The 17,212-nt window shown below is 40.2% G+C and overlaps 1 protein-coding gene across 1 annotated transcript; it reads left to right on the forward strand.

The window, feature by feature from the left end:
• The first annotated feature begins 228 nt into the window (after window positions 1-228).
• PTGFR (prostaglandin F receptor) lies at window positions 229-16,949 on the forward strand. Its single transcript, XM_075832116.1, has 2 exons — window positions 229-1,056; window positions 15,168-16,949. Exons 1-2 carry the CDS (start codon window positions 262-264, stop codon window positions 15,501-15,503), a joined length of 1,131 nt encoding a protein of 376 aa, XP_075688231.1. The 5' UTR covers window positions 229-261; the 3' UTR covers window positions 15,504-16,949.
• The last annotated feature ends 263 nt before the right edge of the window (window positions 16,950-17,212 follow it).

The following is a 17,212-nucleotide window of genomic DNA, read 5'->3' on the forward strand; positions in this document are numbered from 1 at the left end:
CAGCTCAGAAAAAGCTAAGCAGAGTCGAATGGAGACAAAGTGGCATACCTCTTTCCCAGTGCCTTTGCCACTTCGTTCGAAGCATCGACAGCGATCAGACCCCACCGGTCATGTTGGTGGCATATCCTATACTGTAAACATTTAGGAAACAAATGTTACTTTTTGAAGTTTTTATTTCCTTTCTTATGTTTTTCTTTATCATGTTTACAGGTTACATTGTATTATGGAGATGATTTAAGTTCTGGATCTACTCATCCAACAATGAACAACTTGACGGAGGAGGGACTGTATAGCGGACTTGGGGCCCCGTCAAACACTACAGACCTCAGGAACCTAAAGATATCAGTGTTATTTTCCATAGTATTCATGACAGTGGGGATAACATCCAACAGCCTTGCCATAGTCATACTATTGAAGGCTTACCAGAGGTTCAGGAAAAAGTCCAAGGCCTCCTTCTTATTATTTGCCAGTGGCTTGGTCTTTACTGACTTATTCGGCCATCTCATTAATGGGACTATAGCTGTCTTTGTCTATGCCTCAAATAGAGATTGGTCAAAATTTGATCACTCGAACATTCTTTGCAACATTTTTGGTATGTGCATGGTATTCTTCGGCCTCTGCCCGCTGTTACTTGGGAGCGTGATGGCGGTCGAGAGGTGTATTGGTGTCACCGAGCCCATTTTTCACTCAACTAAAATGACTTCAAGACATGCCAAGATGATCTTGGCTTTTGTCTGGCTCTTTGCCATCTCAGTGGCTTTGTTGCCGATTGTGACTTTAAGGTCCTACCATATCCAGGCCACCAAGACTTGGTGCTTTCTTAAGACTGAACAGATTGAATACTGGATGGATCAGTTCCATTTGCTCTTATTTTCCTCTTTGGGGCTACTTTCTTTGGCCATCTCATTCTTATGCAATGCCATGACTGGAATAACATTACTCAGATCCAAACTAAAAAGCCAGCAACACAGACAAGGAAGATCTCATCATCTAGAGATGATAATCCAACTCCTGGCTATTATGTGCGTCTCGTGTATTTGCTGGACTCCATTCTTGGTAAGTTTTCAAACACATTAGGAAACATTTTGGATTGTGTATTACTTACCAATATGTGTTGTTTAACTTTTACTATTCCAGCATGTAATTATCCACTAGTATTCAAAATGGCTTTTGGATTGAAGTCACTTTAAATATCATATGAAAGGGAATGTCCACTTTGGAAAATTCCTTTTTTTGTTAGAAAGGCGCCCTAAAAATAATCTCAACACAGGATATCCCACTACTAAGACCTCTAGCAATCAGCTGTAAATTGTCAGCTCTGTAGTGCCACCACAGGGGAAATGAAGCATTACATGGTGCCCATTGAAACCGTGTAATACACGAATGTGGTAGGTCCTCCAGGGAGAGGTGGTCTTTGTAGCTGATCGCTGCTCCGGTTAATTGATGGAAGTTACAAATGGGGATCCCCAATCTACTAACTAATAATTCACTAAGGTCTAAACCAGATAACCTCTTTTAATTAGAAAATCACTTGTTTTAGAATTCCCTTATATAATTAAAGTTGCTTCAAGTCAGACATTTACTTAAAATGACATTAAAATCTGAAATATAATCAAATGTTCTGCTTCTATTATTACATAGATTTAAAATATTAAAAGTGTTTCTCGGGTTTTCAGAGTAAGGTTCTAAGGACGGTCACTGTTCTTCTTGTTTGTATGATGCCACTATGGATGAAATGTCATCAAGGGTGGCGGTGATTGACCACTACGGCCATGTGACGTCACTATGATCATCACTTCATCACCTTCATTTGTAAACAAAGAGGATTGGGCACTGGGGGAGAGTGGAGGAGCCGGCAGGTAACAGAATTGCCATAGAATACTATTCCTAAAACCTGGAAAACTCCTTTTAGGCTGGGTTCACACAACCTATTTTCAGACGTAATAGAGGCGTTTTACGCCTCGAATTACGTCTGAAAAAACAGCTCCAATACGTCGGCAAACATCTGTCCATTACTTTCAATGGGTCTTACGATGTACTGTGCCGACGACCTGTCATTTTACGCGTCGCTGTCAAAATACGGCGCGTAAAATTACAGCCTCGTCAAAAGAAGTGCAGGACACTTCTTGGGATGTTTTTGGAGCCGTTTTCTCATAGACTCCAATGAAAACCGCTCCAAAATCATCCGTAAAAAACGCTGCGAAAACGCAGCGAAAAACGCAGCGAAAAACGCGAGTTGCTAAAAAAAAGTCTGAAAATCAGGGGCTGTTTTCCCTTGAAAACAGCTCTGTATTTTCAGACGTTTTTGGTCACTACGTGTGAACATACCCTAACACATCCCAATGCTTTTTAGATTAAATAGTATTTTTTTGGGTTAAATATACCTTTACTCGCAGTAGAACCGGACCTCCTGCTGCTGCTTGGTCTTCTCCTGTTGCTACCAAGCCTTTTTCTTACTGGTGCAGGGCTCCTTACAAATTGCTGCCCCCTGACTATCAGGCAGGGGTGTAACAATAGCGGGTGCAGAGTTTGGAGTCACATATTGGCCCTGGAGCCGGAGAGGGCCTAAAAGACCCCTCTTATGAGTAGGCCGGTACTGCTCTCCCAAAAAAGTACAGATTTTGCATCACCGCGCAGAAGTTTCAAGTTACCCCTCTCCTTTAGATCATTTCTAACTTGCATTAGCAGGAATTGTGAACCATTGGGTGCCAGATGAATTGAATTTCCATATATTTTCCACACAATTTTTCACTTTGGAAAGTGCGTACAAATTTGTTGTTTTCTTCCCAGTAGAATTTCGTTACACAGGAAATCATCTTACTTAGGTCACACATCATGAAGAAAAGTGCTCACCCACACGGCACGCCTGCTTTTCCAGGCCGGGGGATAGGAGTGTGTTTACAATATGAACATAGTTACGTTTGTGCGAGGAAATGAACGTTTAAACACGATCACGTATTTGAAAACCTTTATTTCCTAATAATGACTTGTTTTTCTCCTAAACTTAAAAGCTCAATGCAGTTAAAATGATTGACTCCACAAGACATCCCCCCTTTTTTTTTTTTTAAAAGGAAGCCTCACAATCAAATAATATCTCCGGGGAAAGTTGCTGCCTGCTACACATTCACTACTGCGTCCACTACTGGTGAAATGTAGAATTACAGAATTACATGGAGAACATTCATTTGTAGTACATGGCCAAGCAGAGTGGGGCAACTCTAGCTAAGCTAAGCAGGTAACCCCCATAATAATGCACTAATAGGGCATATGCACAGGGGTTGTCTTGTTGATACAGCCCATTTAAGACTATCAAGTGATTTACTAACGGGCTCGTACCACGGATACTGGACTAACAGAATGTTACTAAAGTATTAAGTCTAAACTAGGACAGGCTCTCAGAGCCCCAAGATGTGGCTTCTCACCAGTGGCATAGAAGAGGAGTGCCCCATAGCAAAGATCATAATAGCACCCCATTATGGTGCCATGTTTTGCCACCGAGGACAGAAGAGCCTGGTGTTTGCTAATAATGCAGTTCCTTTGGAGCATGGGGGTCCTACACAGGGTCTCACCACCCAGTATAAAAGGGGATGTGACCAGCAAACTAAGGCAGGGGTCCCTCCATGGTCTACCTTTATGGTACGCACGGCAAAGCTTCTTACCACTAATCTACACATAGGGGAAGATTTATCAAAGGCTAAGGCTGCCTTCCCATGTAGCGTAAGCGCTGCGCAATTTCCACAACCGAATTCTGTGCGGAAATTCTGCAGCATTTAAAGTAGCAGCAACGTGAATGAGACTTAGAAAATCTCATGCCCGCGCTGCGGAAAAATATACGCAGAAAAGTCGTGCCTAAAGTGTTCTGTGGTGCGACTTTCAATTCTGCAGCATTTCAATTTATGCTGCGGGTTCTGTGTGGAGATGCTGCGGGTTTGGCCCGTAGACTTCATTGGGGAGCAGAAATTCCACAACAGTTTTGTTGCGGCTTTTACAGCGTTTACGTATCGGAAATGCAGTAAAAAAATGCTGGAAATCAAGTGAACGTATACTTTGTATGATCAATGTTTAACACTAAATCCGCAGGTAAAATCGCTGCGGAAAAAACACTTATTTTTTTTAGATTCCGCTTCAGATTTCCTGTTGCAGAAAATCTGCAGCATATCCTGTGTGTGGGAACATACACTAAGAGTAAAACTATTCTTGTTGCCCATAGCAACGAATCAGCACTCATCTTACATTTTTTAAACTGGTCTGGAAAAATGAAAGCTGCACTGTGATTGGTTGCAACAAAAACAGTTGTAGTCTTAGGGCTTATTCAGGCGAACAAGTGCAAATTCGGACGTGAAAAACTGCCATTTTACACGTCCTTGAAAACGGAAGAAAATAGGACATGTTCTATTTTTCAACGGACACTTCCCACTGTTCGTTAAAACCACGGCCGTGTGAACGGCCCCATTGAAATACATGCGTCCGTGTGACGGCCGTTGTTTTAAGAGCCGTCACACGGACATATACAATGTTTGTGTGAATAAGCCCTTAGTGTAAGTCCATACATAGTTTTTTGTCAGGCAGAGAAAATCTGCCTCAAAATTCAGGATTTTTGAGATAGATTTTAAAATGGCAGCGTTATTTGTTTTTTTTTTTGCTGTGTTTTTTTAGTTTTGTCAAATGAATTAAATTCAAAAACTGTGGCCAGTTTTTGGTCAAAAACTTTGGCAAAAAACTCTTCAAACGAGCGCCGTGTTTTTTTTCTGCCGTCCTAAGAAAGAGCATTCTGCTTTTTTTTCCGTGAACAGTCAAAATCAATGGGGGGCGATTTGTAGCGTTTTTTTTTTTTGCCTTTATTGTGTCAAAATCACCCCCCGAAAAAATGCTGTGTGAACTGACTTTTGGACAGTTATAAAAAATCTACCCTACATGACTCATAAAAGACAGTGAATAAAGGAGCACAGTTATGAAAACTGTGAGTAAAACTATCCTTGTTGTCCATAGCAACCAATCAGAGCTCAGCTTTCATTTCTTAACCTGCTCTGGAAAAATGAAAGCTGCGCTGTGATTGGTTGCTATGGGCAACAAGGAAAGTTCTACTGTAAGACAGCTTTGATAAATCTGCCTCAGGGTATGTGCACACACACTAATTACGTCCGTAATTGACGGACGTATTTCGGCCGCAAGTCCCGGACCGAACACAGTGCAAGGAGCCGGGCTCCTAGCATCATACTTATGTACGATGCTAGAAGTCCCTGCCTCGCTGCAGGACAACTGTCCCGTACTGTAATCATGATTACACTACGGGACAGTTGTCCTGCAGCGAGGCAGGGACTCCTAGCATCGTACATAAGTATGATGCTAGGAGCCCGGCTCCCTGCACTGTGTTCGGTCCGGGACTTGCGGCCGAAATACGTCCGTCAATTACGGACGTAATTAGTGTGTGTGCACATACCCTCAGTGTTGCCAGAAGACGTCCAGATTTTACATTAAAGTCTATAGTAAAATATAAAATGCACTATATGCATGTGTTTTGGTTTGTGGCGTTTTTGAGGCAATTTTGTGGTTAGCGGCGCTTTTTTTCAAATGCAGCACGCTCTGGTTATTGCGTTATCTCCGGTGGTTTTCCCATAGTCTTTTCTATAGGACTTCAGATACGCCAAAAAAAAAGGATGTACAAAATGACACCAAATGAAAAACGCCACCAAAAACATCTTGAAAAATGAATTTTAATAACGTTGGCGTTTTTAGAAGCGTTTTTTCGATGCAGTTTAAATTGTCAGACAAATTCTGTGTGTGAAGAAGGCCCTAAAAGAACAGGATCAAATCAGAAACACATCAGCAAGTCTTTCAACGCCAATCCCAGTCGTTCCCTGATCCTTCTTGTTTACCAGCTGTTTATATGGACCCCATAAATGATGTCATTAAATATAAAAGAGTAATTGCCCATTAAAATTCTAAGGCTATAGATATATATATAATTTACATATCATTAAGGCCTAACTAGTTGCAAATTCACACATCATTCCATAATTACCGACCCAATCAGCAGAAGTGCTTGTGAAAGATGCTGGACATGTCAATGGTTGTTCCTCTCGGCAGGCACTCACTATGATTTCTTCTGAATACGTTCCACACCACGAGCGCACATCACAGCGTGACCCCGCTATTAAACAGCTAATGTGCTATTCACTGGTACCGTTTTATATTTGGTCTCGGCTTTTTGGCACATTTACCATGATACCTGCAAGTTCACCGGCCTGAACCTGATTGCCCTTACTTAAATTCCCATGATGCTTTCAGATACAAAATAGCTTCATTTGCGCTAATGAGCTATTTATTATTTCCAGTGCCATTATATTCCTGACATTTTTTTACGGCTAATATGGAAACATTTGTTCCCCCGGGCAGAATGTAAAAATAAACAGAGTTGAACAGATTTCCACCAACAATTTAGAAAGGTTCTTACATCGCCAATGTTTCACATGATTTACAAATTAATGTATTTTAAATTGGGGCCTTTCTGTAAATTTATACTAATCGTACCCTAATGTGCCCCCCAGCATGCGTCATACAAACCCACCCACCTCCGTCATTATTATTATGGGGCAAATTTGTTTATCAGGTAAGAAAAAGTAAAATTCTGTTGAAAAATTGATATTCTCTAATTTCTAATCCTTTCCCTAATCTAATTGAGTTAAAGGGGTTTTTCCATCAGAGACATTTATGACATATCCACACGATATATCATAAATGTCAGATAGATGAGGGTCCCACCTCTGGGACCCACACCTATTTCTAGAACGGGCTCCCTAAACCCCGTTTTAGCTTTTTGTGCTCGCGCTGCCTCCAGGCCCCTTCCTGATTACATGGTCAGGAGTTACGGAAACAGCGTAACTCTCTGAGCTACGCTGTTTCGGTAACTCCCATAGAACTGAATAGTAGTTACGGAAACAGCGTAGCTCGCATGCTACGCTGCTTCTGTACTGCCATTCACTACTATGGGAGTTACAGGAACAGCATAGCCCAGCGTACGGTAGATTGTCTATATTCAAAGTATAATCACGAATTAAAGAGTACTGTATGTCCGCTTTTGCAACAGATGGTTTTCATTGCCCGAATAACAGATTTTTAAGGGGGTTTTGCAAATTTGCCCCCATTATATTTTCTTTGCAACTTTCTATATGTATTACATAATTTCTGAGGTAGTGATAGTTTTCTTGCTAAGATACTTTGGGGTCTTTTTAGGGGGTAAAGGGGTTAACAGTAAAATATGTGGTGCGCTAGGGTGGTTATGGGTTTTTATCTAATATCCCTGGAGATCTAGGGTAGGTGAGAGGATAAAGGAGTATTACAGCCGGGGTAAGTGACGGCAAATCGCTAGGATATGCTGTCGCTTGCTGATCAGTGGTGGTCTGACTGGCCCTGCTGACCCAACTTACAGCATCATAGGGACCAAAAATGTACCCGTATTACTCTCGTGTGAAACTGGCCTTAATAAAATTAGGGTAATGTAGACAACATAGTAAAAGGAGTCACCAATATTGACTAGTTAAAATTTGTAGACCTCCAGCACCACCCGTTGTTCTGTGCTTGACTCAATGACTTGTAAATCTTAGGTAGGACTACACATTTGTATGGTAAACACTATCTAAAACTATCGATGCGTCCCCACGGCATCGGGCCCTCACCCTCAAAGATAACCTCTGTAGCCTCTGTTTGAATTAAAGGATACGATTTCAGCTAGCCATATACATTAGATAATAACCAGTTGGCAGAATTTTTGGCCAATCACTTCTACTCACTCCCCCATTAACATGCACAGCAATAGGCTTGGAATAGCCCACCAGGGAACTAGAGGATCCTCAAGTAGGCCCAGGCACAATAGCGCAGAGACGCTTTACGTGTTTCTATATTTTTGCAATTTAAGAATCTAAAGTTTATGGGGGGTTGAGTCATAAGGGGGACTAAATAGGAGCTGATTTTTGGATGCTCGGTATCTTTTACTGTTATAGTAGCTTTTGTATGGGTACATAAGATGACCAGATACATAAAGTATCTCAGATAATTAACAGTTATGTTCTAATTGTATATATCTACACGCCCCTAATTCTGCTATTCAAGGTGGTTGTTAGTCCAGTTTTTCTGTCTTTTAAATCTTTGCCAAACTGCATGGTCAGTGATGAGCTGCATATGGATGATTGACGATCTAGTAGCAATTGCGCATCTATAAGAGCAATAATTACATGACCTTCTATGAGGAAAGATAAGCACAAAAACATCCGCCATTCTGCATCCTACAGCAAAGCTTTTCCTTCAGACGAATGCCATGAATGCCATCTTAGAAGAAATACAGAGGCTTTCAACAAGAGCAGTAACTGGCAGAGAATGGGACTCATTAAGATGTGGAATGTAATCTCTCAAGAAAAACCATCTCAGTGATGACAGTCGCTGTTCCTTTCAACGTCAATTTTGTACCCTAAGGCTGGTTTCACACGGTCATCATACAGCAGCATTTTAGGGCCAGTATTACGGCCCGACAACTGGATCCCCCGCAGTGCTGGTAGACTGAACTTAGATCACGTAGGCTTCTTGGTGATATAGTTTTGGTTCAGGAGAACCGCAGGGGGTCAGAGTGTTTTGCGACCTTAATACAGACCCAATAATGTGAACGTAGAATGACCAGGTGACACCGGCCTAGGTCTGGGTTCAGACAAGGAGTTTTTTTTGTGGTATTTGACTGGTGCAGTATTTTAGATTAAAATTTCATAGTAGTCAGAGGTCACGTGTGAAACAATGGGCATTATTAAATGTGTATTATGGATCTCGTGCCTCAGCAAGGTGCTGTATGCACCCCTTCTATGGCCTGTTCTCGACCAAGCAACTTTTTTCTTAATACAAAATTCGTAAGAAAATATGTGCTTCCGTATAAAAACCAGTATGGACCAATAGATTTCTATAGGTACTGTATCATATATCTATGCAAGAACGATCCATAATGCGGTTGTGTATACGGCGTCTTATCAAGGACGAGGCCAGCGGTAGGCAGAGTAGGCGGCCGTCTTGGGCACCATTCAGGGAAATGCTATTCATATATTTATTTTTTTAAAAAAGAAATTCAGATTGTCTTTAGATTTTTATTTTTTTACTACACTTAGGATTGGGAAATTTTTAACAGTGGACAATTTAATCATGCTGAATTTCAGGATCAAGTTGGGGCGGGGGCGTGGGATTCGCCTTGAGCCCCGTCCGGGGCACCAAGAAAATGTGTTCCACCCCTGGGTTTTATCTATTTGCTATAGAAAATTAAAAGACAAATAGACATAAATGTAATAAATGATCAAAAAAGAAAAAAAGGCAAAAAAAAAGGAAAAATATATTTATGCATAAACACATTATATCATTAACCCTGCATCCTGCTGATCTTATATTCAATAGATATAATAAATAGGAGGCTATATCCAGCAGTATATTTTATGGTAACCATATATTTTGTAAAAGGAATCAATAGATTTTGATTTGTCCACACTTTTTTTTTTTATCTTAGTGTTTCCCAAAAAGATGGGGGAGGGGAGAGGCTATAAAATGCAACAATCTGGTATAGATATTATATTACATTTTATATGTGCTGTGTACTTGAAATTCTATGGAATGTTTTTCTTAGATAATGAATATCTGAGGTGAGAAGCCTCAATTTCTTCAGAAAATGGCTCATCAGTGTTCTGGGTCTTATAAGTGAATGACGGAGCGACATGGCAAATGGCAAAATGATTCCTTTTTTTTCCTTCACAGCTTTATTTCATCCTTTAAGTATTTTCAGACCGGTGAATAAATTAGGGTCAAATACATTATTTAACCCCTTCCCACAAATGGATTTCAGTTTCCGTCCAGATGTGCTGCGGTTTGCATTACTATGTATATTATCATTAATTTCGATAATGGGCTCATGGTGGCGTCACTCACGCTGCCAGCAGGCGGTAATGTTTTACCACTCCACACTATAAGCTTAATTGTCCAAGATATCTGTGTGAAGGCAAGCCTTAAAGTATAGACATTAAATAAAATGTTTAAAAAAAAAAAAATGTGTAAAAAAAAAAACATTACAAAAAATTGGAATAAAGAAATGGAAAAAATACAAACTTGGAATAATAATAATAATAATAATAATACAAAATACAACTACATTGAGCAAAATAAAAAGTTATAACCATCGTAAAGAATATTTGCCTCTTGAAAGAGTGACAACTAAAATAATCTGAAGATAGGGGCAAGATGGGGTGTAATAGGGTAATGTTCCACCATAGGGCCGCTCTTTTCGGGGCACTCACCCTATTTTCCAAAAAGAGAATATTAAGAAGAGCAGTAGAAAAACATCCACAGTAATATTATAAAATTGTGCTTTTTACATGTATTGTATCTGAGCGCACTGTACATCTATCTATCTATCTATCTATCTATCTATCTATCTATCTATCTATCTATCTATCTATCTATCTATCTATCTATCTATCTATCTATCTATCTATCTCATATCTATCTATCTATCTATCTATCTATCTATCTATCTATCTATCTATCTATCTATCTATCTATCTATCTATCTATCTATCTATCTATCTATCTATCTATCTATCATCTATTATCTATCTGTTATTCTTTTTCAAGTAAGGATTTCAACTAGATAGATATGTGATGTTATGTTGATAAATAAAACCATGTAATGTGTCGTGTAACAAGTCTGTTTAAGAAAAAAGAATAATGAAAAAATCCTTTTTATAAAAATAAATCTATATATAAACAAAACAAAAACTATTTGGGGAGGTTTAGGGCATGTTCACACGCAAAAAGGCTGTAAAATACAGAGCTGTTTTCAAGGGAAAACAGCCTCTGATTTTCAGCCATTTTTTAAACCACAAACGTTTTTTGAGGCGTTTTTTTGCAGCTGTTTTTGGAGCTGTTTTTCTATTGACAGGTTGATAAACGGCTCCAAAAACGGCGCAAGAAGTGACATGCACTTCTTTTTACGGGGCAGGTTTTTTACGCGCCGTTTCTTCAAACGCGTAAAAAAACGTCCCGTCGGAACTAAACACCATTTTTTCTATTGATATTAATGGGCAGATGTTTGGAGGCGTTCATCTTCCGTTTGTTCAGCCATTTTTCGAGGCATTTTACGGCCCGAAAATACCTGAAAATACTGCGTGTGAACATACCCATACTAATCAAAATGTGCCAGAATTCTGGCTCAAATTAAGCTGAGAAACTGGCGCACACGGCATGCTCCACATTTATGAAGTCCTTTGGTACCTTTTTGCTCCTCATTAGACACTTTTCAAAGGTGTACAGAAGTGGTTGCGTAGGTAAGCAGATTCGTAAATTGTATTAGACTTATTTAGGCGCATAAAGAAGAGAAAACTGACATGCGCCAAAATACACAGAGCATAGCCACTGTGTTAAATTTGTCGCATTTGCAGCCTAACTCATCTTTCAGAAAGTAATAATAAATGCGCCCAATAAATCCATATGCCCACGTTGGCTGGTGGGCACAGTAGCAGAGACATTACATGTAAAAAGCACAATTTTATAATATAGCTCTACAATTTTCGTAAACAACCTGGATATTTTATTAGGACAGATAAGCAGTATCTCAGGCGGCGCTGTATTTTGGAAATTACCGTAACCTAACAGGAAGTCAGACATCGGCCGTCAGCTTGCGTATGTCAACACTATATTGTGTATTTAATGTAGCTGCGGAAAGTACGTGCACCTCTTTCTATAGAATTGAGAAAAATGATCAAAGGAGACACATCAAGTAGTCAGGAAGGACTGATTACAGGGTTTCCCAAAAACTTCATCTATAGATTTAGTCTTTTAACCCCTTTAACGCTAAATGTTCATAGCCCCTTAGTTGCTTCATACTGGCTGCTGTCATATAAATTAACGTACGTTTCGTTTTCAGCCAAAGTACATTCGATTGTTCTGATGCCAAAATTCGCAGACACCAGGCGCTCAGAGCCAGGAACATGTCGAAAATTTACTCCAAAAAGTTTTATTTGTTTGTAATTTAAAGGGGCTTTCTGGGCAAATATCGTTTTGGGTGCCTTTAATATGTAAAACGGCGGTACTTACATATAGATCGATGCCCTGGCGGCCCGATGCACCGTTTCGCCCCTCAATTACGTTCTCTTCCTCAGTCATGTGATTAGCATAACTATTCCTTTTTAATTCGTAGTCAGTGGTAACCACCACATGTCCGACACGGCTCAGTTTTAGACACGCCCCCAGTGGTCGGCGCGTCATAACATCATGTGACCAAAATCTCATTGCTTGCGACTCCTCCTTTTAGTTTGGACGGCATCATGCAGAGGAGAGGGAGAGGAGTTTAGGGGTCACGTTGGAGAGAAGAGGAAGGGTTTCGGGCTGGGTGTGAGTTTCATGGCCCGCCTATTTCAGTCTACTCATATAGAAAACCGGCACTTGGTGGTCACATGACTGAAGGAGGGAACGGTGGAAAGGGGCGAAATTACGCATCGGCCCGCCGGAGTTTGTAAGTAGCACTGACGTACATATTAAAGGTGCCTAAAATGTTATATACCTGGAAAACCCATTTAAAGAATCCAGGGATTTAACTTCCATATAGGAAACACAGATACATGCAAAGGGCTGCAGAGTTTACGGAACATCAAAGTGGATATATAGTGGAATTTCTTTAATCTGGCGTCTAATAATCCAGAAGGTGATATGATAATTTGACACTCGTTTTCAGAAGTTTTGATAAATAAGGCCCACCAGTGACCCCTACAGGAAGCAAAAGTTATAACAATCTTTATAGGCCACATTGATCAAAACTGTCAACAGTAAAACTGTCTTTGTTGCCCATAGCAACCAGTCAGAAGTCAGCTTTAATTTTTTTTACTTCTCAAGTAAAATGAAAGCTGAGCTCTGATTTGTTGCTATGGGAAACAAAGCCAATTAGACAGTTTTGATAAATATGGCCATGTCTAAAATGATGTCTGATTTATTACACGTAATATAGGACCTTATTGATAAAAAAAAACTGGCCTTAATGACCGTAGCAGCTAATCACAGAGCAGCTTTTCTTAGACCAGTTTAAGAAATGAAAGCTGAGCTCTGATTGGTACCTGCGGGCAACAAGGACAGTTTTTGTGTCAGGCCCAGTTCACACTGTGTTTTGGAGCTGATTTTGACACGGAAACCGCGTCGGAATCAGCGCCAAAAAAAGTCCGAAACTGCCTCCTATTTATTGCAATGGGAGGCGGAGGTGTTTTTTTTCCCCGAGTGGGTTCTAGCCGCTTGCGGGGAAAAAAAAGCGTCTTGTCCTTTCTTGCCGCTGTACCGCCTCTGACCTCCCATTGAAATAAATTGAAGGCAGAAAAAGCGTTTTTCGCTGCATTTTTTGCACTCAGTGCTCAATCGCTGCGGGCGGAAAACCAAGGCAAGAAAGTGCAGGTAGAATTTAGAGGCAGATTTTTTCTGCCTGCAAAATACTTCGTGTGAACTAGGCCTTTACAGTTTTGATAATTAAGGCCCATACTCATATACAATAATATCCTACCCGGCATTGTCACATATATCCCATTTTCTATCATTATAATAATGGATCAGTCATACAGTTGATTGATTATCATTAAAATGAAATTAAACGGCTATTAACGCCTTCATTCTGTCATTAGCAGTAGCCCGTAGTCCCGTGTAGAGGAGACGTATACTATTATCACTCAATGGCTCCGGTTGGCAGGATTCTGTCCTTTATTTACTGGCACTGCCCCTTTGCATTGCTTTGGCGTCTTTATTTGGCAGTGTCTGCAATGTCCTACTCGGTGTATTATCTAATTGATTCGCTTTTACTTTATGTGAATTCGTCAGACATCTTTATTCTGTGGGACAGATTTATGGTAAAAAATTTCACAGTTTGACAGAACGACGGATAATTATCTCAGAAAGGGGCTTGTAGTGAAAATATATCACTTGTGGAGAGGACGGAGTAGTCGGGACATGTCCAGTGTCTGTAGGGTCTACAAGCCCTTCATCCACCTATGCAAAAATTGAACTCAGTTGTTAGTATGGATCACTTTCTTGCAGCGGCATAGCTATAGTGGGTACAGAGGTAGCAGTCGCACCCAGGCCGCTGTCAGACTGCCACATAAGAAGACACAAGTATTATAACTGGTACATGGTAGACGGGGAGCCCTGTTACAGATTTTGTACTTGGGCCCATGAGCTTTAAGTTGTTCACATCTGCCTCTGTGTTTCCATTGTTCTGCTCCGTCAGATGAGCAGAACAACGAAAATGCCGGAAGCGCCTTTTGCTGTTTTTGTTTCCAGTATTTGGGCCCCTCGGGCTGTAAAGTTCTTAACCCTCTAACCACCCAACGTAGTTATGATACACTTAAGCTTAGTCAATACTCAGTACATTGCATTTGAGCAGCAGTTTTTTTTTCAGAAGTCCATAAACTTATGAATGCTGCATTAGACGGAGGAGCTATGGGCCCTCCCAAGCCTCGGGCTCCTGTCAGTGCCCTAAATGATCCCAAATGTTCAGTTCACCTCTGCTTGTGGGACATTTAGGGTACATTGCAGGTGACTCGGATACCAGGTTTACCTTTTCTTAAAGTGTAACTAAACATTTGACTAACTTCTGTCATGTCATAGTGACGTGTCCGAAGTTTTGATTGGTGGGGGTCTGAGCACTGAGACCCACACCAATCGTTCAAACGAAGTGGCAGAAGCGGTCGTGTGAGCGCTCAGCCGCTTCCTGTCTGTTCGACTTTTTCCGGAAATCAATGTATCGGAGTACGGGCTCAATAGAAAGTCTATGCGCCCGCACTCCGGTACATCGGCTTTCCGGAAAAAGCCAAACAGAAAAGAAGCGGCTGAGCGCTTCTGCCGCTTCCTTTGAGCGATCGGTGGGAGTTCTCAGTGCTCGGACCGCCACCAATCAAAACTTCTGACATGTCACTATGACATGTCAGAAGTTTGTCAAATGTTAAGTTCCCTTTAAATGAGAGGGCCTTACTTCAGTGACCAATACAGGCTTTAGGAAGTTTCTGTATCTCTGAAATGTTTGTAACAACAATTGTTTTAAATTTTATTGTTGTGCATTAAAAAATATAACATTAAGATATTTTTATATATTTTAATATATATTTACATTTTTTTTTCAGGTGACAATGGCAAACATTGGATTAAACGTATACGGATCCCAGGATCCTCATAAGACAATACTTTTTTCTCTCCGAATGGCCACTTGGAATCAAATATTGGACCCGTGGGTTTACATTCTACTAAGGAAAACAGTCCTCAAAAAACTGTTCAGAATCGCCAGGCGCTGCTGCGGCATAGAAATCATTGACTTACATGCTTGGGAATTTAGTTCCATCAAGAACTCCTTGAAGGTTGCTACTATTTCGGAATCTCCTGCTTCCTCACGAACAAATACTTTCAGCATCTCCCAAAAAACAGATACAGAACAAAAATGTGAACTCATCGAAAGTAAATAAGCCAACGGTGTTTCCAAATCTACCCCAAGAGGGTATATAATGCTATGTCAATGTGACCTGATGCTGAGCTCAAAGGGGTGTAACTACCAGTGCAGCCAGCATAATATTTGCTATGGGGCCCAGCAGTAAATGGGGCCCACCTGCACTCAGAGTTGAGGTGCAATTAGTGATCACAGTGGATAATAGAAGTCAAAGAAAGAAGGAAAATACACATTAAAGACCAATGTAATTGTAATCAAAATAAATAATACCCTCAACTCACTAGTCATGGTGGAGTGGAGCCCCATTCCATGTTTTGCTCAGGGGCCCCATGGTGACTTGTTACACCCCAGACTGAGCTGATCAGTGTCTTCATTAAAACAGTTGAATCTACGTATCTCATGGACCTTCAGAAGAAAGAAAGTAAGACGGATGTATTTCACAGCATGGCAGGCAATATAGACCTCTTTGGTGCCAGATATGAAGACTATAAGTCATATAAACCATATATTATGTATGTTGATAATTGTATATACCCTTTAATTTATAGTTGGGAGAACATTATGGGTAAGGACCTTGGTTGGGTGAAGGGTGAATACAAATGATGATAATCAACAACATATCAGGTTAAGTTGATATCAAACTCAATAAGGAGGATTTAAAAAAATATATATAAATGAAAAATTAATTGCAAATACAAAAATTTTTTTTTTTTTAGGGAGTTAAAGGTGTTGTCCAATTTAGAAAACCCAATTTTCATATACCCTACTACAGAGCTCTCAGTTAATGGGGAGAGGAGGGTCTCCTGTTTAGGATTCTCATATCTTGGCCAGACTAGAAAGCAGCTACAAAGAGCGTCTCCTGCTGTGGAGGACCTGTCCTGTTCTGCGTTACATATACAATGCATTGATATGAATGGACACTGTGCAATGCTTCATTTTCCCTGTGGTGGCGCTGTAGAGAAATTAAACACTTTACTGCCAGGTTAGCTTGCAGATTGCAGCTGATTCCTGGGGGGCCCAGCAGGAGGAGACTTTGGGATCTGCTTATTGTCAATTTTTAACAAGGACGAGGACTCCGCGGTGACATTTGGTTGCCTAAGAGTCTCGGAAAAAATCACAGCATTACAGTGACACACTTGTGACTTCAATGTTTCACTATGGGTTAAAAGTCAGAATTGAAATTTCTGTGATCGACACCGGTTGCTCACTACTCTTTCCCTCAAAAGGAAACATTGAGGTTGCATGTGAGTTGTGATAATGCTGCAATTTTACCATGACTCGCGGGTGACCAAATATCTCCATGGGGCCTAGCTTAAAAAACAACTAGAGCTGAAGCGGTTGGTACATTTGCCAAGTGTTTGGACCATTTTGTGCAGGGCAGAAGTTAAAATCACGGATCCTTGATCTCACAGATGTAATTTTATGAACTGTTGAAATGCTCTGCCAGAAAATTCCGAGACTAAAGAACCCAATACTAATATAACCAAATATTAAAGCGTTAAAAAGGTTTGGATAATTATTAATCTTTCTTGAAAAAAATAAAACTGTATTTACAATAAGTTTACTAAATAAAAATTGTAATAACATTTTTCGCCATTTTAAAAAACAAAATGTCATCATCTCTTTAACTTTGTCTTTTAGTTGTTTTTAAATTATTTTTTATGCATTTTTTTTAACACACATAAACTTGAATAAGCTATTTTTATGACATTTTTGATTATATCCTCC

The sequence above is a fragment of the Rhinoderma darwinii genome, chromosome 7 (assembly GCF_050947455.1).
Source record: "Rhinoderma darwinii isolate aRhiDar2 chromosome 7, aRhiDar2.hap1, whole genome shotgun sequence".
Lineage (NCBI taxonomy): Eukaryota > Metazoa > Chordata > Amphibia > Anura > Rhinodermatidae > Rhinoderma > Rhinoderma darwinii.